The sequence below is a fragment of the Copadichromis virginalis genome, linkage group LG18 (assembly GCF_057382275.1).
Source record: "Copadichromis virginalis isolate Kocher_CV1m ecotype Utaka linkage group LG18, C_Virginalis_male_GT1.1, whole genome shotgun sequence".
NCBI classification, from domain to species: domain Eukaryota; kingdom Metazoa; phylum Chordata; class Actinopteri; order Cichliformes; family Cichlidae; genus Copadichromis; species Copadichromis virginalis.
The window spans coordinates 33,524,108-33,547,808 of NC_140635.1; the positions used below are offsets into that span (position 1 = coordinate 33,524,108).

Below are 23,701 nucleotides of genomic sequence, written 5' to 3' on the forward strand. Positions count from 1 at the left end.
CTGTTGTCTGAAACTTTTTACATATTTTTTTATGTGTTTTTTAATACAAAACATTTATTTAATGCCTATATATAATCCATCAAAAATATGATGATGGACATGCTTCAGTTTAACCTTACACTTCATAAAGATGTAGACTGCTGTGTCTAAAGTGGCAAAAAATAAAATAAAATAAAATAAAATAAAAATAAAAATGCAGCTCTATCATATAAAAAGACTTTGGGGCAAAAATACTTTTTTTTTTTTTTTTTTACACACACAAAGCCTGGTAAAACTTTACTAATGCAGTAGTGTAGTAATGCAGAACTTCTTTCAGTTCTTAACCTTTTAACCAAATGCATAAATAAATCTGGGGGATCAGGAGGAGACAGTTCAGCTAGAAATTTTATATTTTCTTCCATTTGTTCTTTATTCTGATCTGTGCTTTTTAATTAAATATTGGATAATTTTTCTTCTTCTGACTTCAGAGAAAGGCATTGAAACGTGCTGTTTACATTGCAGACATCTGACAAATGACAGTGGAAAACCAACCACAGATGTGATGTTTGTCATTGAGCAACACCCCAAAATATTCATACCTGCTGGTTTAATCTTCAGGAATAACAAGAATTTTATAGGGTTATTTAAAATCTGACGAAGCAGGTAGTACTCATAGTGTAGTGGTTTAAACTCAACAAGCATAAAATCCCTGGTTTGCTTCCAGAAGGAGATACAAATCTCTAACCCTAACCCCATTAGGAAGTGTCAAAATCTGCCAAATAAATTTGCTGAGTTAGCCACCACAGTGATCCCAACACAGTGAATAAGGGAGCAGCCAAAAGAAACTTTAAAAAGCACAGTAACTATTTGCTGCTGCAGAAAATGCAGTGATGAGGGTAGTGCTCTAAAGTAAAGCGAATCAACGAGTATGTGAAAATTCTTCTTAAGTACATTTTGAATAACAAGCTAACGTTACTTTGTTTCTGCTATTCGTTTTTGCTTTTGGCCAGAACCATGTTTACCACTATGTAGCATCCTGTTATCTATACAGCAGTCAAAATAAGTTTAAAAAGACAGCACAGTCACAAAATTGCAAGTAAGACAACACAACTTTTGTGAATCACTCCTGTTAGCGCTATTTGGGGATTGCTCTCACTTGCCATTTTGCCCTGTTTAGGAAATCTGGCCCATTGTGCGGATGGCAGCATGTATTTACCTTTCAGCGCTGATGATAAAATATTACACATTATTTTCAGCCTATAGTACCACTTATCCTTCTGGCCTTTTGTTGTCCCTGTCCCAACTTTTGAGATATGTTGCTGCCATCAAATTCAAAATTTGTAATAACATGTTTCAGTTTAAACACTTCTATGTAGTATTGTATATAAAATATGGTTTTATGAAATTTGCAAGTCATTGCATTGTTTTGTTTTTTAACATTTTACACACTGCCCATTTTCACAGGTTGTCGGTGTGTCGTTACAGAGGGATACTATAAAAACAAAGAATTCAGGTCTTTTTAACCTCCCCAGATGCATTACAGCATTCTCCATTTCAATATGTGAGTGCCGACATCAAAGAGACTGTTGTTCGTTTCCACTGCAATACAGCCACTGAAAATCAGAGGCGACGACTGACTGCACTAATCTCAGTAGAGCACTAGCACGTTAGCTAGCCTCTGAGGAGAGCACACTGTTTCCTTTGGAGCAGAATGGGGAACTTTGAAAACTCCACAGGCTGAAACAGAGGTTCAGTGAGCTTGATGTGAATGACGGGTAAGCAAAACATCTCAGCTAAACTGAAGCCAAGAGAACACATGCAGACTCACGCTTGTAACACAGCAGGAGACAAAGTTAACCTCTTAATTCAGTCCGTCGCATTGTTTTCATCTCCTTTTTGCCACCTGAGAACTTTAGACTGGTAATTATCAATTTTATCAACATCTCTGTACAGTGTTCAGCACAACATCACTCCCTTTCAGCTAAAGATAGTGTACTGAACTGGAATACAGCAGCATAATGAATTGTATGCATCCATCCTCTTCCACTTATCCAGTTCTCATTTGCAGAGTGTGGGGGGCTAGAGCCTATCCCAGCTGACATAGGCTGAAAGGCGGGGTACCCCCTGGACAGGTTGCCACAGAGATTTATAAAATTTTTATCTTGTTAATTTTAATAACAAACAAAACTATAGAAAGACTTGATGAGAATAAGAAATTCTTCCATTGTTACATTAGTCTTTAAAATATTTTCGGTCTCACAATTGAGAACAAGATGCAACACAAACCTTACAACCACATCAATATTCAGGCCAGTCTTCTTCCTCCCTAGCAGTTCATATCCCGCGATGCAGGGTCCGCTGTTTTGCATGCCTTCCTCCACTTCTTCCTATCCAGGGCATCTTCTGGTGTAACATTCGCAGCCTTCATATCATCTTTGATTCGGTCCATCCAGCACTTTTTTGGTCTTCCTCATGGCCTGTTGCCACCCAGATCTAATTGCTGGGCTGTCTTTGCGATGGAGTTCTTATCACTACGGGCAACATGGCCGTACCATCGGAGCCTCGCCTCCCGCATCTTGTCTGTGATCGGTGTCACTCCCCATCGTTTCCTGACATCTTCGTTCCTTGCTCAGTCTAGTCGTGTGAGACCCAGAGGCCACCTCAGCATCTTCATCTCCATGGTGTGCAGGGCTTGTTCGTGCTTGGTCGTCGCTGGCCAGCACTCTGACCCGTAGAGTGCCACTGGGCGCACAATCGACTTATAAACTTTTGCCTTAAGATAGATTGGCATTCTCTTGTCACATAAGACTCCACTGACCTGACGCCACTTCATCCACGCTGCGTTGACTCGGAGTCTGGCGTCTGGTCGAGTTTCGTAGTGATGGTACTGTTGGTCTGGGGGCCCAATTCAAGGTACTCAGTCTTCTTGATGTTCAGGCACATGCCGTTTTTGGAGAGCCGATCTTTCCACGCTTCTGTTTGGGTTTGCAGGGCTATCAACATTCAGACCAGTACTCCCTAGAATGTACTTAGAGCCCTTGCACATGCAATCTGTATACAGAAAAACACCTGCATCGTGGTTGGCTCAGTCAGATATACTCGCGATCCTTACAACATGATCACATACACTACCACCCAAATGTTTTGGGACCTTTTTTTCCTCTTATCACTAAAGTGATAAAAAATGAGTGTTAGAATTGTCAATTCAATTTTATTTATACAGCGCCAAATCACAACAGCAGTCACCTCAAGGTGCTTTATATTGTAAGGTAGACCCTACAATAATATATACAGAGAAAAAGCCAACAATCATATGACCCCCTATGAGCAGCACTTTGGCGACAGTGGGAAGGAAAAACTCCTTTTAACAGGAAGAAATCTCTGGCAGAACCAGGTTCAGGGAGGGGCGGGCCAATCCTAAATCCCCTTAATGATTAATTTGTCTGTGTACGTCCCTTTTGAGCATCGATTAATTGTGTTCTGTTACCAAATTTGTCCTGATAAAGGACTGAAGGATCATTAGAAAATATTTTTCTGCCTTAGTGTCTGCCTTAGTGTCTTGAGAATTAGTTTAAAGGCAAAAGAAAAAAGAAAAGATGAACTTGTCCTAAACTCATGTGAATATTCTTGTACATTGCAGCTCTTCCTTGTGGGAAATTGCAAAACCAAAAAATTAACAACAAACAGACCAATAAACAAACAGACACACAGGACAAGTAGCTCAGGCTTTTAGAGAAACAGATGCCTTGTAGCTCCTCCACAGGCAGCTGCGGTATCCATACCATCAGACTGTGCTAGTCTTTGAAGTGAAGTGATGCAAGAAAGCAGCTCATCATGCTTGTGTCAATGTTACTTTACTTTACCCATGTCTAAGTTCTAATGCATTTCCTACAATGTTCTCCTTACACAATTTAACTTTTTACAGATACTGTAATTTAAACCTCCAATCTCATACATTTCCATTTTTGAAAGGGAATACATGAAGGAGGAAGAAAATAGCAAAATGATGAACGAGAGGAGGGGCATTCATTCATTCACACATTTATGCACACGGGTGTATTTGATCCTCTGAAATACAAGAAATACAACAAGGACCTAGCTCAGGACCGCAGTGAGACTCTCTTTACTGTATCAGTTAATGACAATCCCAATAAAATGAAACTTAATGAAATGCCTCTAGACCAGAAATGGCTCCCCGAGGCCCAGGAATCATCATCATTTCTCTGCATGATGTCATTTCCCTCTGTCAGAATACACCTCTACCCAGCCCCAAGCTGTGTCGCCCGGCAGAATACAACTCATCTGTCACTAGATAATGAGGCCCAGATGTGGTACTCCTCTGGTTACCCCGGCTGCTACCAACTTATCCTTGTCAGAGCAATACAGTACCCAGAATCGTGCTGTTTATTGTACTTGTCCCAGTGTCCTGGAGATTTTTTGGAGCTGAAATAAAATAAGAGAAGGTAATGATGTAGAGATGGACGAACATTATTTGCTTATAGACTATACGGCTGGCTGTCACTTACATTAGCTGGCAGTAGGGCTGGGCCATATCATACCGTTCACGGTAATAATGTTGGGCAACGATAGAAAAATGAAATATTGTGATAGAATATGGGTAAAACGCGCATGCGCAGTGCCTTTGTTTTCATACGCACACAGCGGAAAAAGCATGGCGGCGAAAGCAGATCGTTGAATGAAGCGGATGGACCAGAATCGTTTGTAAAAATGCTGCAACTTCAGTGGTGTGGAACTGGTGTAGCTTTCATCCGTCAGTTACACAACAAAGCACTATTTTTGGTAGCGCATGCTAGCGGGCCGTCGTTATTACCGTGTTTTTTGGAAAATACGGCACACTTAAAATCAATCCTTTGATTTTTCTGAAAATCGACAGTGCCCCCTATAATCCCGTGGGCCTTATGTATGAACTCTGGTTGTGCTTACTGACCTCGAAACGATTTTATGTACACGGCGCTCAAAAATCTGTCAAATGTTTTAGTACGACTTTGCTAAGCTACGAACCCGCACCGCTTGATGGATTGTCGGAGCATTACAGCTATCGTAGGCAGCCTCGCGGAGTGATACAAACTGTGCCTCAACATAATAGTGCCGTATTGTGTGTGTATAAGCTCTTTTTAAGTTTTGTGGATATTATACATGGTTATGCTGAGGATATGTCGGCCAGTTTCCACTGGAAATGCCTTTTGGTTAAACTGTCAGCGAGGAATTTGCATTTGCACTGTTAAGTTTTTATATAACTTTAATGCACATAAAAAACAGCTGCTTGTTTAAGTGAAAATACATTGATGGGGGTTTTTTTGCACTAATAAAGTTGTTGAGTTGTAAAGTATTTTGTCTAGTGTCAATTATATCGTCACTTATATCGTTATCGCAAATTTTCAAATGTATATCGTGATAAATATTTTTGGTCATATCGCCCTGCTCTAGCTGGCAGTCTGTATTATTAAATTGCTTTATCCTATCATGTTTTTTGTTATCATTTTGCATATTATTTCCTTTATGGTCTTTTTGATTTTACACTGAACAAGTTGGGGGTTCCTCTTGCATGTTTTTAGACCTAGTACCTCACTTCTAAATGAAATCTGGGTGTTTGGCCCTCTTGTGTTCACTCAAGTCTGGTTCCAAAAGTGAACCTATCCACCAGGATGTTTGAAAGCATGTTTACATTCTAGTAGATATGGAAAAACAACTTCCTAACAACCTTAACGTGTGAGAATTGTTTTTATATCATTGATCTCAGTGCTAGAGTTAGTGGTGTGGCTGATTTAATTATCAGGTTTTCCTGAAATAATGCAACCTGCTGTCCACTAAACTTATTGACTGTGATTCTCCCGTCAGTGCCGGTTGGAGCATTTTTAGTGGAATTACCTGGAAAATAAAAAATCTGGCTTGATATGTGGAGCAGACATTTCAGACATTTGGTCCAAAAGTAAAAAAAGTGGACTTGAGACATTTGGAGAAACTTGTATAGTGATGTTCACACTAAATGACAAGCAAAGTTTCACCACCCATTACTGATTTGAATACAGTCATGTTGGAAACCCATGAATATGCAGCTCAGCAGCCAACAGAACAAGGAGGTTGTAGTAGTGTATTTGTTTTAACTTATGATGAATCCTATTATTCTGCTCACTTCTCTCTAACCCCCACCTGGAGAGCTACGCAAATTTTTCACCCAAGTTGAAAAGGTTTGACACGCACAAATTTGTGTCATACTAATAAGCCATATAATAATCACGTGTCACAAAAACTTTGCATTTGGTGAACATACCAAGAACCTTGTGCTCTGAACGTTAGGTAGCTGTTGTGTGGCTTCAAAACTATCACATCACTTGTTAATTTCATACTGTTAATGTATGTCAGCGACCTTACCCCCATGCTTACTGTTTTTCATGGAAACATGACAAAACATCGATGTTTGTGGGGAAGAGAAGCGTAGACATACGGACACATTTTGCATTTGATGTCAAGGAAAATAAGAGGCTTTGTAAACACTACATATTTAAGTAAACTGAATTAACTTTAGATTTAGTCAACAATAATCTTGTGATACTAAATCAACTAAAACTTAAAGAATTTAAAAACCAACGTCAGCCATTACCCTAAACTAAACTAAAATGTTCAAAACCTCTCAACGCATCAAAATGAGAGCATATTTCTCCCGTTCTATCGCTGCATTCTCTATAGGCTCTCTGTTAAATCCAGAATTGAATTTAAAATCCTTCTCAATGCATACTAGGTCTGGAATAATTGTGCCCCATCTTATCTTAAAGACCTAATATTATCATATTGATCAAATAAAGCACTTCACTCTCAGACTGCGGCCTTACTTGTTGTTCCTAGAATATTTAAAAGTTGAATGGGAGGCAGAGCCTTCAGCTTTCAGGCTGTCTGTGGAATCAGACAGCTTTGCCTTAGGTTTCCTTCTGTTAAAAGGGAGTCTTTCCTTTCCACCATCTCCAAGTGCTTGCTCATATGGGGTCATCTGATTGTTGGCGTTCTGGAAGCATTATTGAAGGGTCTTTATCTTAAAATATAAAGCGCCTTGAGGCAACTGTTGCCACTCTCTGTCACACACACACACACACACACACACACACATTCTCATTTTTATATCTTAGTGAGGTTATGTAATTGACATAATGCTTATCCTAACCATCAAAAATGAAGGATTAACCCTAACCCTTAGCCTAAACCATAACCTAACTGTAACCCTGACACTAAAACCACATTTTGACTTTCAAAAATGCCTTCAAACTCACGAGGACAGGCACTTTTGTCCTCAAAGTGACCTTTGGTCCCCACAAGTATAGTAAAATTCCAGTTTTTGGTCCCCACAAAGATTTCTAAAGAGGTACACACACACACATATATATCCACGCACACACAAAGTGCTGCCCTTCCTAATTGTAACCGTTTGTAGAGTTTCCGGTGTACAGAATGAAAGGACCACCGTCTTCCAGTCATGTTCTTCCATCCATACCTGTCACAACACTTCCTGCCAGGGGTCAGATAACCTATGGAAACCTAGCAGTTGGCGAGGAAGGTGGTCTCCTCTCTCAACCACACGTTCAGTGAGCAGCCATGATGCACGCAGTCCCAACCGATCTTTCAGCAGCAACTCTCTGACATTCAGCTAAATCATCTCAGATAAACTTGCACACAAACACACAAAGATGTACAGAGACACACCCGTACTGAGAAAACTTCCAAGCAGCGAGATAAGCCATAGCAAAAGCTGCCTTAAACCAAAAATAACTGTGTGTTTTTATGATGCTGGGATGTTTATGACCAAAGAGGGAAACCAAGCCCATTGACAAACACTGCCACTGCTCACGAACTCTGACTTAATGACAGTAAACTTGCCACTGTGTAGGGGAGGGGGACAGGGCACTGGGCTTCTGTTCCTGCACAGAGGCCAGTAGTTATTAGAATATTTTACAGTGACATTAAGACAAATAAAACATTTGCTTGCATAGTGTTGATGCAGTTTTGCAGTAAATCATAGTATGTATGAGTATAAATGTTTGAGAACATCTCACATGTCCTCAACTGGAAGAATCAGAATAAGAATCAGAAAGGGTTTTATTGCCAAATGTTGAGCAGGTTTACAACATTAGGAAATTGCTGCAGTGCTTCAGTGCAAACATACTGTCATAAATTACGCTTAAATAGACATGAAAAAATAAAAATAAGAATAAGAATTAAAGTGCTACGTAGAAAGATATATACATGAGTGCAGGTGGTGATCAGTGCCAGACATGGAATGATGCAGTGAACACAGCGTAGGGTCATGTGTTAGTGGTGGGAACAGTCATACGGAAGCTTCATTGACATGAGATTAATGCATATTGCTGCAAATAAAATAAATAAAGCCTGAAGAAAGCTGTAGTAGGTGCAGGGGGTAACTCTTTTGCAAAAACAGTGTTTTCTGTTTAAGAATGATAGCCATTCATGGCTTTGACTTAGCATGGAACACACTGTAGTTTTACTAAATGTTCATTAGCCTGAGCTAATTTTGGCAGAACATTTAAAGTGGATATTTAAAGTGAAAGGAAAGAAAAGCAAGATCAAACTAATTGTGCTACAAAGATTTTATTAGAGTTACCACACGCTGACTGTCCGACTATAAATTTTCAAATTTAATGTCAGATGTCATGCAAATGCAAACAGGGCAGTTTTGGTTTGTTTTTTGGAGGAGCTGAACCATTCAGTTCCATTCAGATTTGTAGAGAAGAAGTAAGTAAGGGTTTGCATGTCTGTAATCAGCATCACTGGGAGATAAACATCCTCTTACATCAGCTTCAGTGTGTGTGTTTAAGAGAGAGAGATGAGTTACAGTAGAGTTATGTTTTGGGTCTCTACATTGGGTGCTGACAGGGAGGTTAGGCCATTTTTCAAGAGTTTGTCCAATTACAATTACTCCTAGACACAAAAAGACAGGAACTTTATTAGATTTAACCTTTTACAACATTATCTGTCATTTTGGTGTACTCTGAAGTTATAATGATATGATGATAAGTTCCATCCATCCATCCAGCAAGAGGCAGGGTACAGCCTGGAGAGGTCAGTCTGTCAAAGGGCTAACACAGTCACACTCACATTCACACCTATGGGCAATTTAGAATCACCAATTAGCTCTGCCTCCCATTCAACTTTTTGGTTGTTTTTGGAATGTGTGAGGAAGCCAGACCACCTGGATGGAACCCACTCAGACACGGGGAGAGCATGCAAAGTCCACACAGAAAGGGCCCAGTCACATGGTGGATTTGAACCTTCTTGCCGAGAGACAAGAGTGCTAACCACTGCACAAATGTTACTCGCCATTCCTCCAGTAGGGCAAGAAAATATCAGAAATGCCTGTTTCACTGAAAAAGTTATTATGTTCATTTTAATGATAGTATCATCTTATGACAAAGATACAATACTCCGTCTGTTAGACAGTTTAACAAGTTTATGTTCCTAGAAAGTGCTGACAAAGACCGTTCCATTTAATATGTTCGTACATTCTTATAGCTATTTCAGAAAAGGTCCAGATGACATCCATTAATAACTGAATGTTTTGTGGTGCTGCTACTTTCATATTTCACATTACAGTTTTTAAAAGCAGACTTTTCTGTTCAGGGTTAAGCACACATCAAGCCATTAAATTCCACGTCAAAGATACAGTTTTAGAAGTCTGAGTGGGCTGCGGTATTGGGTTGCATATGCAGATAAGACCCGAAGGAATTCTTGACCTGCCTCTTGATTCTCCATTCAGAAAGTGCCCTCTGAGAATGTTTTCATTCATGCTTTTTCGACCCCAATTTCTGGTCAGCCTTCATCTTTACTTAATGTCTCATAAGGTAATCGTCAAAGAATGGATGTGTGTATGTGGGGGGCACATCTCTTTTTTAAAGGGGACAATAAAAGGTACATGAAAAGTCATGAAAGTGTTGTGATAGTATTGCAATAAATAGCTTAACTTTCAATATTTATTTGTAGTTATAAATATAGACACACTGTATTTCAATGCTGCACAGCAAAAGAACAGCAGGGTCACTTAATTGAATTGATTAAAACTGTTGTTCTAATGTACTGTGAGCAGTTTCGAAGGATTAAATCAACAACTTTAGCAGCTGCTCAGATGGTGTGGATGTCTAAATAAATATAATTCAGCGCCCAAACACAACCTGTGATGTTTTCTTTAGGTCCCTAATGACAAGGAAGGAAAAGATGAAGAGTGGTGATAAAGTCCGGCTGGGCTTAACTGAACCTATAAGTGTCTCTCACAAGAAAAGATTTATGAAGGTTCATTTTTTAAGAAGATTTTCTCAAAGTGTTGCAGTATGTTTTTTTCCAGGTTATGAGAAATAAACTAAATGATATAAACCGAAATCTTGTGATTCCATATAAAATCCTGGGTTAGATGTTTTCGACTGAAAAGCTATCTGCTGTAAATTCCCTTTCTACACTGTCAGCGTGCAAATATTAACATTTTTCCCAAGTACAATATTGTAAAGTCGTTTTCGAGTAAATAACTGTATATTACATTGCCTCATGGGAATTTTCCAAATCAAATTCGTTTTACTGGACCTATATTTTAAGCAAAAATGGGGGGGGGGGGGGGGGGGGATGTCTTTTTGGCTCATTTCTTTGTAATTTCTTTGTAATTTCAGTCAACAATTTGTAATTTTTCACTGACTGATATTGATATCTAAAGTTTTGAGGCCTTAAAGCTCACGATTCATCAATATCAATATAAGTATTTTTGTTCTTAATTTAACACTAACGATTTAAACCAATCTACCCGAAATGGAGTTCTTGCTACAGCGGGCGGTCTCAGACTAACGCAGTGGGAGGTGCGCCGGTCTTTCTCTGTCGGGTTTTTTCTTTTTCTTTTTTTTTTTTTTTTGCAACAAGTGGTAAGAAGAGAAACAAACCTCTGACCGTCACAATAAAGCAGGCGAGTCGGCAGAAGCGCGGTGGACTAATAAAACAAGGAGGGTAAAACAGCGAACCGCTGCTGCTGTGAACATCTGGCTGAACGGGGATGCTTCATGAAAATGTTTAACTGTGTGTCCAACAGCGTGGTGAGTACAAATCTATCATTAAGTCACATTCTGTAAGTTAATCACAGGTAAAACAAACTTCGTACGAGCTTATAGTTATTTATTATTTTCATCATCATCATCATTATTATTATTATTATTATTATTATTATTATGTTTATTTCGGAAAATTAGTTACATAATATTTTCAAACAGACTCGTTACATTTCAGCTGCCCTGTATCCCAGTGCTCATTTACAACGAACAATTGACGAATGTGGGCCAGCGACCTAAATTAGCTTAGTGAACTTTTAAGATACCCCAAATATAATGCAATATTTGAAGTTAGAGGGTTCAGCGAACTTTTTGTTTTCGATAAAGTCAGGTACAGGCTTCTAAAAAAGTGACACATTTTCTTCAATTTTCATAAGTTCCGCATCACAGTACATAAATAAAATAAAATAAAACAAAATATAAATATTTATTCATGCAGACGTTAGCAATATAAATACAAAATAAAGACGGGCACCTCCACGTTTCATATTTTCGTAGCCTACGCCATGTAGCTACACTTTCAAAAATGTAATAGAAAGGGGGGGGAAGCCTGATTTGTGACCTGACTCTGGAAGACTGTAGCCAAGTGCAGACTGTAGCGTGACAAGCATACAGTGGTCTTTAGCCTGTGCACGTGCGTTACTAAACACACAATTAGTCAGAATTAAATTCAGCTGTGCGCGAGGCCGCTCTACATGCGGTCCCACGAGCTGCTAATTGAACATATACGTCCTCTTTTCCCCACAATGCTAATAGAATATTTTAAGTCATGTGTGGGCTTCCGTAATAAAAATAATATTTAGCTCGACACCATGACTGGACCCATGTCTACTTAAATAAAATAAATGCACATTCATACCTATAGAAAGCGAAGGCTAATCTCGATGGTTGTCATATGAGGACGACATAACTTTTACTAGGTGCCAGTCAGGCTAGTGCGTCACTCCAGACTTATGGCTGACACCATGTCAGAAGAAGAAACGCCATCGACGGAGGTTGTTTTCACTCAGCTACAACAAGGACATATTTATAGCGACACAGTAGGTGTTTCACTTCCAAATTAACTGCGTTTTCTTTTTCCCGTGGGGATAACAGCTTGAGACAGACACAGAAATTGCAAGGAGCACGCGTGAGTGTACGCATTTGAGTAGCAAATGTACATAAAACAAACGCAATTAATTTTTAAATTGACTTATGCTCCTAAATTTCGTGACACATTTGAGGACATTTTTAAAAGTGTAAAGTTCTTTTTTTTGCTGTCCCTTTTTAATCATTTTGATTTATATTTATTTTTTTACTCTGGGGACTGTTATTTCTAATAGGGCTCCTCTGGTCCCGATGATATTTTTGATGAGGACTCTTACTCTCCGTCCTCCCTCTCCTCGTCCTCTTCGTCTGCGGTCCCCACCGAGGTCTGTGTGCAGGGGAAACCGGTGTGCACCTCCTGCGGTCTGGAGATAGTGGACAGATACCTCCTGAAGGTCAAACTAACATACTGTGTCTGGCCAAAATGTCACTGACAACACTTCCAAACTAGGCCAGTTTTAATACAAAGCAGTCCAGTTATCATTCTAAGAAAAGGGGGAAAAGTAGTTCAGATATTTTCAGCACTTGTCAGCTTTCTTTTAATAGAGTTGTACAGCAAAGTTGCCTCTCTTTATAGCTAAATGTGGATTTGATTGTCCTACAAGAGGAATTAAATCATTTTGAGGGTTTATTAATTTTGAAAACTGATATAAATATATGAGCTAGCCTAAGCAGAACAAGTATTTCTGCAATTTTACACAGCACGTTAATGCTTTGTACTAATCTTCACCCTCAGAAAATAAAGTATTTCATTTTGCCCGTAGGTTTATGATCGCCTTGTCATTGGGGTCACAGTTCTTAAGGTACAGCTGTTGAACCCTTGGCATGGGGTCCTCTTTGTGCTTTAGAGGGCAGTGCTGATACATTGACTTTTTTTTTTTTTTTTTTTTTTTTTTTTTTTTTTTTATATTTGTGTTTGTAAAATTAAGATGCATAAATCTCATTGTATCTGTACTGTCCTTTAAAGTACTCCAAGGAATTCTATTAACACTAACTTCTAACACTAGGAACATAATTATTCTGCTTTAAAAAAAAAAAAAAAAACTTTGTAGAAAATTAATTAAAGAAAAATAAATAAATAAAATGTTTTAAACACTTCTGTGTCTATAAGGACAGAATGGATGAGTGTGCAGTCAAAATTCATTTGGCTCATTAAAGCTTTTCTGTCTCTGGATGTACATTTGGTATTATTTTGGAATTGGAATCACACCACAAAAGGCTTATTAATTATCAAATGAGAACAATAATATCTCATTGCATTCAGAAAAATAAAAGCATTACCAATAATTCCAGGAGCCTCTATGGTCTTTAGTAATGATGATAGAATATACTTTGGAAGGGTATTTAAATAATTCTAAACTCTGTCAAAATTTGAAATCCTAGGTCAATAATCTGTGCTGGCACGTGCGCTGCCTCTCATGCAGTGTGTGTAAGACTTCACTGGGCCGACACGTGAGCTGTTACATCAGAGACAAAGAGGTTTTCTGCAAACTCGACTACTTCAGGTACATCACACACACACACCACCTGTGTCCTATATGCAGTTAGTTCTATTCTAAATGTGAATTTTATAAAATGTCAGACTGTGGGAATCTGGGACTCAAGAATAGTTTAACATTATCGGTATATGATTTTTTTTTTCCTGTCAAGCAGTGAAAGGACACACAGGTTTGCTATTCAAAATGTAGTAATAATAATAATAATGGATTGCATTTATATAGCGCTTTTTGGGGCCCTCAAAGCGCTTTACAATTACAAAAATGTAGCTTTCACTTCACCCCAAAAGATCATAAAGATTTTATCCAAAACATGAAGGAATGGAAAATGAGCTTAAACAAAACAATTTGGCTAGAAGAACAAGAACACTATAACAAACTGACCTAACCAGATGCTTATCCTAACAGAGGAAACCATTCCGAATGCAAAGAGGTGGGGACTATGCCCCCAGGTAATTTTTTAATATAATTTAATGTAAGATTTTGTTGCATATATGATATTCATATTTTTATAGTACACATCTAGTCTTTAAGTAATGATATCAAAGAGCAGAAAACTATCTGATCTGTGTGTTACGTGCATGAATTAATTTTAGTCAGAATCGACTGACTGGTGAAAATATTTAACACCTCGCAATTGGGCTGCCTTTTGCTTTCAGTTGTTTAGAAACTTCCTGTCATTTCCATCCTGTTTAAATTTTGACTAATAGTTAATATTTGGCAGAGGGAGACTATTCCAACTGACTAAAACATGACTCTTAAGGAAGTCCGAATAACGTATGACACATCAACTTCTCTTGTTAGGGGATAAGAAGGGCAAGCTGCTGCAGCTTATCCCCAAATGCATCACTGGAGAAGAATATGTTTGTTTCAAATGGATTGTCTGGTTATATTCATCACACCTGCGATCAGGTACACATGCACTTTGATCTCAGATGATGATTGATATCAGCCCTCATGCAGGGTCAGGGCCGGGCTGGTACACATACTGGGGCGTGTAGGCAATGTAGGTACAGTGAACTGACAGGAAAGGCTAAAAATGTCAATGGATTATGCCTTAGACATTATAATCGCTAACAAAATCTTGTTTGGGTGAGGGTTTTCGTTTTCTTTTTTGTTTTTATTTTAAGTACAGGAAAAAATGTAAATGACTTTTTTTTTTTAAATGGGGTATCAAGGATGGACTGAAAACCTGAAGAAAGTCTTTCATAGATAAATACAGATTTTTTTTAAAATTTTTTTCCCTCTGTTCCAGGCGATATGGGACTCGCTGTGCCCGTTGTGGGCGTAACATCCATTCTAGTGACTGGGTGCGTCGGGCGAGAGGTAGCACCTTCCACCTGGCTTGTTTCTCCTGCACCTCGTGTAAACGCCAGCTTTCTACAGGGGAAGAATGCGGACTTCTGGAGAATCGAATCTTCTGCCGGCCACACTATGATATTATGATGGAGAATCTCAAACGAGCCAAGGAAAACAGTGAGTGTATGGATGGACAAGGGTCCGATCTGAATTACAGCAAACAGTAAAATGATTGTGAAATGAATATTACACCCCCCCCCCCCCCCCAAAAAAAAAAAAAAAAAATTCAACTTTGAATTTTAAAGTTAAGTAAAAGACGAGCAAATGTCATGTACAGACCACATGCTCATCTTACTGAGGTATGTCATTTCTGCTGCCATGTAAACTATTTTTTGGAAGTCTTTCCAAAAAAACCTATGGTTAGAATACTCCAGACATTACAGTTCAATGCCATACTTGCTTGCATTGGCATTTTAGTTTCACTCAAACATCAAATACTTGAATAAATGTCTCAAGGATAGAAATGAAAATATTATAAGTTCTTAGTAACACCCACTTTGAAAATATATCTGTACTGCTAACACGAATGCTTCTGCCTGTCACAATATCACACCGAACCTTAAACTCTGCAGAGAGACAGCTGAATCCTCCTGTTACCACTCTGTCACACATACTGAAGAATATAGCCTGACCCTGTACAAAAAGACACCTTTCTAACACATGGGTCTTCTAGATGGAACTCGTGTTCCGGTGATGTCCGCAGGGCATCTGACCTGAAATGGGACCAGTCATTTAAAATGTCCTTTAATCCTGTTTTTCTTAAAGAACAACCAAAAAATGAAGAGATGGCAGACAAAGATGACCTTAGCATTTTGCCCAAGCCAGCTAAGAGGGCCAGGACCAGCTTCACTGTGGACCAGTTACAGGTGTTGTCCACTTTTTTTTTCTTCTTTTTTTCCTGCGTGCTAACTCCTGCATTGCCATTAGACCATTTACACTTAAAAGTGTCACAACAAGTACAACCACTAGCATGGATGACTAAAATAATAGCACTTTGTCTTTTTTCATGTCTACATTTTTAATATCCAGTGAATACTTTGTTCTTCTGTGAGAGAACCCTGTTAAGTTACTGTTTTAATATTAAAGTGATGGCTGTGTATGATTGTATGGTGACTAGTGAATGTTACTGGGGCTCTGTTTGCTGAGTGTGTTCAGAGGAAAGAACAATATAAGCCAGATATTTGTTCAGCTTATTTTGACGTTTTTCTGCCCTCTAGTGGCATTTGAACACCATAGCACTCTGCTACCATGGTCTGTTAAAATAACAGTGAAACCCATCTTAGATTTCAGTGATGTAAACATTTACTCATCTGTCATCTCCACTTGTTTAGGTGATGCAGACCCAGTTTGCTAAAGATAACAACCCAGATGCACAGACGCTGCAGAAGCTGGCAGAGAGAACTGGACTCAGCCGCAGGGTTATTCAGGTAAAACAGACCTGAATGACAATACTAAACGACTGCAGGGAGGTCCTGCAATAACGTGTCACAGGATTAAGTGAGCAAATTTAGCAGTCCCTTTGAAATAATGCATGCTTAGTTGGTTGGAGTGAACAAATTTTGGGTCATAATTAAACTCTGTGGGTGGCAATTTTTGTAAGAATTTTAAAGTTCGCAGTAACTGTCAGATTTCTTCATAACTGGTCATAACATAGGTAGGGCTGCCACAAACGATTATTTTGATAGTCGACTAGTCACCGATTATTTTTGCGATTAGTCGACTAATCAGATCATCATCCATTGGATGTAAAACGTACAGTTTATTGCACCAGCAGCATCTGCTCTTATATAACTATCATTAGCTTACAGCTTTAGGTGTTTAAGGTCTGTGCTAACTAAAAATAAAGACAAGATGATAGTTTATTAAATTTTAATGACATTTGCAGATTGTTTCGGTGAAGTTTAATAAACTCCTTGCTATCTAAAATATAACAGGACACCGGAGTATATTCTCGAGCATCTCACACTTCTGATAATCAGCTGTCTGCTTGATGTTTATTCAGCTGTGTAAAAATTATAACTTTGATCTCAGCCAAACCGATTTACTCAGGAACAAATAAAATACTGAAAAAAGCCAAACAATAAAATTTTTAAGTTATCTAAGTGACAGCCGGGAGTCCGGTGTTCTCACGGCTCTAGTTAGCCTTGCCCCCGGTTAGCTATCGAGCTAGCGGGTAACAGACGTCTCCGAAAACGTCGGAGCGCTTTTGAAAATATGTGGTGTCTTGATAAACTGAGCAGATATTTGAGGTTTACACAGCAACATTCTCGCCTGAAAATATGTTAAACGTTTATTTTGTGACCCAGAAAGAATAATAAGAGTAATTTTAAAACTAACTAGCTGCCGCCATTGTTGGAAACTGAGCTGGGCTGCGCTATGAATTCTGGGACACAGCTTCTTCTTCTTCTTCTTCGGGGTTTAACGGCAGCTGACATCCTTGTAGATGCAGTGCTGCCATCTTCTGTTTCAGTCCGTTATTACACTCTTAAATCCTACTACTTATTCCTGCGTCTTTTGGGATCTTACAAAGCTTTAAACGACGCGTCGACTATTAAATCAGTCGTCGACGATTTTGATAGTCGACGTAATCGTGACTAGTCGACTAATCGTAGCAGCCCTAAACATAGGTGTAACTTTTGGTGTATTGCTTTGCGCTAATTGTTGGATTAATGTAAACAGTTAGAATCTGGAGCTAAATCCAGAATTTAAAATGCCAGCAAGCAACATAATGAACTTGCAAAGTTCGTTTTCCCTCAAGTTGAGAATAGTGAGAAATCCAGGGTATTTGCACAGTTGATGTCTAGACATTTTTCTGTGTGAAGAAAAACAATCCCCTGCGCTTTCAAGGGAAACCATCACTCCAAGACCAGCGATTAATCCAGGCTTCTTTCATACAGGTTTGGTTTCAGAACTGCCGAGCTCGTCAAAAGAAGCACATTAACCCAAATCCTGCCCAGTCAACAATGATGACATCACTTGCTCCTGGTCAGCTGTCTCCACCGTTGATGGATGATCTCCAGTATACCACCTATATTTCTCCAGATGCACCTCTCCTCACCACACTGACCTATATGGATGGTAAGCAGTGTTGTGAGGGTTACCTTTAAAATGTATTCCACTACAGATGACAGAATAAATGCCCCAAAATGTATTTTGTAATGTATTCCGTTACGTTACTCAATGAGAGTAACATATTCTCAATACTTTGGATTACTTAATATATTCTCATGCTTTTTACAACTACATGAATGTACTATTGCTGTGTGATTTATTACTTTTACTGCCATACCAATACCAACTAGATTTTAAATCTTAATATAAAATGAGTAACAGTAGGTTGACATTAGGTAAGGCTGCACTTTTTGCAGCGATCTCGTATAGAAAACTATTCCACACTTGTAAAACAGGTTCGCGGCTCTGAGCTGTAAAGGCGTAAAACCGTAAAGGGAACTCTGGCTAATATGTCGGGTTCGTGTCGGGCTCGTAGCTGAAAACTAGCTTTACTTTGGTTGAAAGGCTGCTCCAACGGAACTTATTGTTTCGGAGGAAAACACGAACACAGTGTACAGTTGAGTCTTAATAGCTTACTTACAACTGGGCTCGTCAGGCACTCTTCTTGGCTGCAGTGGTTATTATTATATTTACATGCTTCCAGCTCCGCTTTCTGCTCCGTGACAGCTCGTACTTTTTTCTTTTTCTCCCTCCCTCGCTCACAGACACATAACGGGTATGGCAGTCCATTCTCCCTGCAGCACGGACTACACTGCCCATGAGGCTACATTCTTTAAGGCGATGCCTGTAACACGCTGCCTAATGCTTTCATATTAAATCATTTTTGTGAATAATTTCTTAAAAAAACATTTCTTCTCGTCATTATGCGGTCCGCAAGTAGAGGTGACATGAGCCGCGAGATTGAGACACGGACATTAGAGCTTCTTAATCCGCGTTTTGTTTGGGTGTCCACCGGCATGGAAAACTAAAAATAGAGAGGGCATAGCCTAACATATGAAACAGGAAAGTATCGCCGTGTAATCCATTCATTTGAACAAAGTAACTGTATTCTGAACAGAGATGGGCAGTACTGTAATCCGATCACTTTTTTTCAAGTAACGAGTAAAGTAACAGGTTTGCTATTGCAAAAACGGTAATTAGATTACCGTTACTTTCCCGTAGGAACGCTGCGTTACTAAAACCGTGAAATTTTTTTTTTTTTTTTTTTTTTTTGCGAGAATGTCTCATGACAGTGACATAAGCAAGTGCTACGTTTGTGACAACAGCTGTCTGCAGATCAACAATGGACAATATATCGAGTGCGGGAGAGCGTATGAGCGTGCAGCGTTTAAAGCGTGGAAGTACTGACCTTTAAGTTTGATTCCATAAAAAGTGACAAAAACATTAGCGTCCGCTGTGCGTGGGAAGAAAACTTCTTTTTACAGCGAAAAAAACCCCTAAACTTCCAAGCAAGCACCGAGTGCGCTACGACGTAATGGGAAACACAGAGAAACTCGCGGATTCTTCCACTGACCGCTGCGGCACACCTGCACCAGGGTAACCCTCCGCCTGCTCCACTCCTGCTTTACAGGTGAAAATAGAGCAAAAGGACCACGAGTCTTTGATTTTATTTACTTTCTGCTGTGTTTTACTTGCATCTATTTGAAAGAGTGAGTGTAAACACAAAAAAATATATATTTTATGTGCTGGAATGTGCAGAAAATAGGTTTATATATTAAACAAATTTCTTCCAGTCAGAGAATGTTGCATATAATTAAATTTTTGCTTGATGCATAAAGTTAAAAGATTAAAACTAATAAAACAAGTTAAAAAAAAAAGAGACTTTTCCATTTGATTACATTTTGTATGATGGATTATGTAGAAAAAGTAGAATTGGGCTGAAAGATCTATCACTTTATCACCTATTCAGGTTGTAAATCGTTTTTAAAAAGTAACTAAGTAATTAATTACTTTTGAAAATAAGTAATCAGTAAAGTAACGGGATTACTTTTTTGGGGAAGTAATCAGTAATTAGTTACTGATTACTTTTTCAAGTAACTTGACCAACACTGATTCTGAATACCACCTTCTTAAACAGCAACTGTAACAGAATACAGTTACGTATTTAAAATACAAAATATGAGTAATGGCGGTACATGTATTGCGTTACTCCCCAACACTGATGGTAATACGGTCATTGCTATGCTGATCAGTCTTTGAATCTACCAATACGCAGGAAACTCAGAGCTAAGGTAATCTCTGCATCACTTGCTGATAGTTTGGAGGAATCCCATTTTCAGTACTGGGAATCAGTTATTGTTGTTAAAATCAAAGTCTGAGATCTTGTCAGAAACCATGCTTATTTACCGACATCTATGATCATTGAATAACTTTGAGTTTGTTACTTCCACAGTCCAAACTCCAGACCCACTTCTGCTGCAGCCACACATGTCCCATTCACTGACACAACTGCCAGTCAGCCATGCCTAAGCTTCAACCTGCTGCCTGAAAAATAAAGCCACTGGTTCCTTCATGGTTGGATGATGAGCAAATAATAGAGAGTGAGAGGAGTTGGTTTAAAATGAATTCGTAAGGACTGGATGGGTTAAATTCATTGTCCAGCATATGAAGAGTACTGAATTTACACTGCTGCCTAATGTAAGCAGACACTTCATCAGCTCAAGTTACTGCATTAATTTCATGAAATGAAATGGATGAGAATTAATGTGAAAACTGATGTCTGTAAGATGAGACTTTTGTTAATGTGTTAAATTTAATTTATTTGAAGGATTTGATGAGATAAGGCACTTTGTTTGAAAATGATGTAAAATTGCTTGTTTGCTTTTTTTTTTTTTTTTTTTTTTTTGAGTGATGTTTTTGTTAAGGTTAAAGAACTGGGGATGGGATTTAAAATGCTTTTTGCCCTGTCTTATGACTACTAGAAAAGTCAGGATTGAGTTACACTACTAACAGTCTTTTTTTTGTTGTTGTTGCAAAGATAAACATGTAGAATACATGTTTTGTATATTAAAAAGCAAATGTAAACAAAATGTCAGTATTCTCCAGCTGACACTGAAAGTATTATTGACTACAATTAAATGAACACTTGTTGCTCAGTAGTGATATTCTTAAAAAAAGTAATACAGTAAATGTGTTTAATAAATGAATGCTAGATTCTAATAGAATTCGTATGAACTACACACTGAGTGAGTGTATACATATCCAATACCACAAATATACAAAAAGCCAATCAAAAGTCTACACTGCACTCTTGTAGGATATAGAAACTATGATTTGATAATTTGAGTGATGGGTGTTGGAACAAAGTTGTTTTTATACCGTGGTATTCTTTGGGAGTATGCGCTTTTACAAAGAAGAACGAATACGAAACTATATAAAGGGTGTGTGTTGTAAAGCAGCTAACTGCTGTAACTGATATACCAGGGATATTCAAAAACCCCTTAATGGACTACACACACACGTATATATTAGGAATGCAACGATACTCGTATCGATATTGAACCGTTCGATACAGTGCTTTCGGTTCGGTACGCATATGTATCGAACAATACAAAATGTTTAATTTATTTGATCAACTTTCCTTCTGACGATGCTGTCTGTGTTGAGCGCTCAGTGGATCAGCGCTCGACTGTCGAGCGCTGATCCACTGAGCGCTCAACGATACGAGTATCGTTGCATTCCTAATATATACGTATATACACCCCAGGACTGCGCTCTTCTGGACAGAGATCTCCGATGTTGTTCCTGGGATCTGCTGGAGCCACTCGCCTAGCTTGGGAGTCATCGCACCTAGTGCTCCGATTACCACGGGGACCACCGTTACCTTCACCCTCCACATCCTCTCGAGCAGGGCCGTGCAGAGAGGTTTAAAGGGGCGAGTGCTCAAAGTTAAAAAGGGGCACATTGAACCAGGCTGAATAACAACAACACACATTCATCAAGAATCTAATATGGGCAACAAGGCAAAGCAAACTTAGCCGATGTTTTACCTGATGGGTACAATGTTGCTGTTGAGGGGTTTCTGCTGCTCCTGCTGCTGATAGTGCTGGAGGGCAGGGCTGTGTTGATCTGAGACTGTTGACATTAAAAAGTCCATAGGAGAGATGGTAGCTGATTAAACAAGTGTCATGAGATAATAACAAAATGCAAAGATTGGTGACAGCGCTTGGAACCATAAGGCAACAAAAAACTGTGAGAAATAATTTAGGCTCTGCCTGTGAATCACTCTTTGCTTCTCTTCTTCCTTCCATCCCATCATTTCATATATCACTCTCCACTTGCTGTCTATCTGAGAACAAGGCACAACTTGCTATTGCAATAAACTATAATCTAATTATCCACACCTAACAACTCTTGCACTTAATCTATAATAAAATGATGACAGAAAAATGTTATAGCCCTGCCTTTAGTAGCCTCACACAGCTCCTACTGTTTCCTCCTCATGTCCTTACCAGGCATGTCTGGACAATGTTATATCATGAGTAATACTTTTAAAAAATCCATATACATAAAACACACATGCACACACAGTGACATTTTAGACCTTCTTCAGAATACTGTATATACTATGGGCATCCTTACATTATTATTTATTACTAGAGCTACAATAATAAAGCAATGAGGAGGGGGAAGTAATAAATATGAAATAATGTTATTATGATGATTCCATTTGTTTCACTATCCACTCTGTGCAGGGGCAAAGCTTATTACATTTTTAAACTGTAGAGATACAATAATTTTACTGCTGTAAAATTCAAATTTTGTCTTATTTAAAATATAAATCTAATATAATCTACTTCTTAATGTATGTTCTGTAAAATACAGTGTGTTTTTTAATATATTATAATTATAATAATGCATAATTATGTGGACATGCATATTAGATCGTTTTTTAGTGAAATATAATCCCTCCAGAAAGGCAGGAAAAGCCCAGAAAATTACTTTAAAACTAAATATGTTCCCTAAAACGGTGACAGAGCTACAGACCCATGACAGCCTTACACAGGTAGCCAGCAGCTATGACCAGCACTACTTGTGCAGTTAATAAAAGGACAGGTAATGTTTGTCGCGCTGTTGCACACACAGCACGCTCGTTTGTTTCAGTTCGTCAGTTGCAACAAGACAGCTTACCAACGTGTACGTAATAAGCTAACACTCCTGTGTGCTACACACTACAGTGTACGCTGCACACCTACTTACTGGTTTTGTCGCATCAGTCTGTATGGAAGAAATATGGTAAGTTTCTCCTACAGCTGCGGACCGCAAAAAATGCGCGTGCTCTTTGTGAGCTCGTTCCCGGCTCGTAACCAGCGCGTTCTGCCGTCAAGGGCGATCATTGGTTAAATGTGATCATGTGACTGATGCAAGCCAGATCCTTTTATTTAGCAAAACTGTGATTAATAGTTAAATATTATTGTTGAGGAGCACAGACAGGACTCCGCGCGCCCACACACATAAAAAAATAAATTAAAAAAATTAAAAAAAATGTAAAAGTTGCTTCAACAAAAGGGCACTTTGGGCACTCATCAGGAAAGGGGCGGGTGCTCAAGCCCCTCAAGCCCCCCCCCCCCCCTGCACGTGCCTGCTCTCGAGCGCTTCTCTGAGCCCTTGGTATTTCTCCAGCTTCTCGTGTTCCTTCTTTCTGATGTTGCTGTCATTCGGAAC

The 23,701-nt window shown here is 38.8% G+C and overlaps 1 protein-coding gene and 1 long non-coding RNA gene across 3 annotated transcripts in view; one reads left to right on the forward strand and one right to left on the reverse strand.

Annotated features, from left to right (window-relative positions):
- The window catches only part of LOC146688359 (uncharacterized), a 38,854-nt gene extending 15,439 nt beyond the window's left edge, over positions 1–23,415 (reverse strand). Inside the window, exons 1-2 of the long non-coding RNA XR_014916531.1 lie at positions 23,237–23,415; positions 22,027–22,111 (exon numbers count right to left, since the gene is read on the reverse strand). This is a non-coding gene — a long non-coding RNA (uncharacterized LOC146688359). The remainder of the gene's footprint in view (positions 1–22,026; positions 22,112–23,236) is intronic.
- Positions 10,927–21,132, forward strand: LOC146688360 (LIM/homeobox protein Lhx8-like). Of its 2 annotated transcripts, none has more exons than XM_085438925.1 (8): positions 10,927–11,072; positions 12,407–12,565; positions 13,554–13,675; positions 14,922–15,142; positions 15,791–15,891; positions 16,357–16,452; positions 17,923–18,103; positions 20,430–21,132. In XM_085438925.1, the coding sequence occupies exons 1-8, from the start codon at positions 11,040–11,042 to the stop codon at positions 20,504–20,506; spliced, it is 990 nt and encodes a 329-aa protein (XP_085295051.1). In that variant the 5' UTR covers positions 10,927–11,039; the 3' UTR covers positions 20,507–21,132. The 2 variants fall into 2 exon arrangements, with proteins under 2 accessions (XP_085295051.1, XP_085295053.1); XM_085438927.1 differs by lacking the exon at positions 10,927–11,072 and adding an exon at positions 12,034–12,124 and having other exon boundaries at positions 20,430–20,513.
- Positions 23,416–23,701: the final 286 nt, after the last annotated feature.

Excerpts from the sequence above, each read along its gene's own strand:
- LOC146688360 (XM_085438927.1), top strand. The coding sequence starts at position 12,038 with ATGGCTGACACCATGTCAGAAGAAGAAACGCCATCGACGGAGGTTGTT. Across the intron at positions 13,676-14,921 it reads TGCAAACTCGACTACTTCAG|GCGATATGGGACTCGCTGTG; the intron begins GTACATCACACA and ends CCTCTGTTCCAG. Across the intron at positions 18,104-20,429 it reads CACACTGACCTATATGGATG|TCCAAACTCCAGACCCACTT; the intron begins GTAAGCAGTGTT and ends TTACTTCCACAG.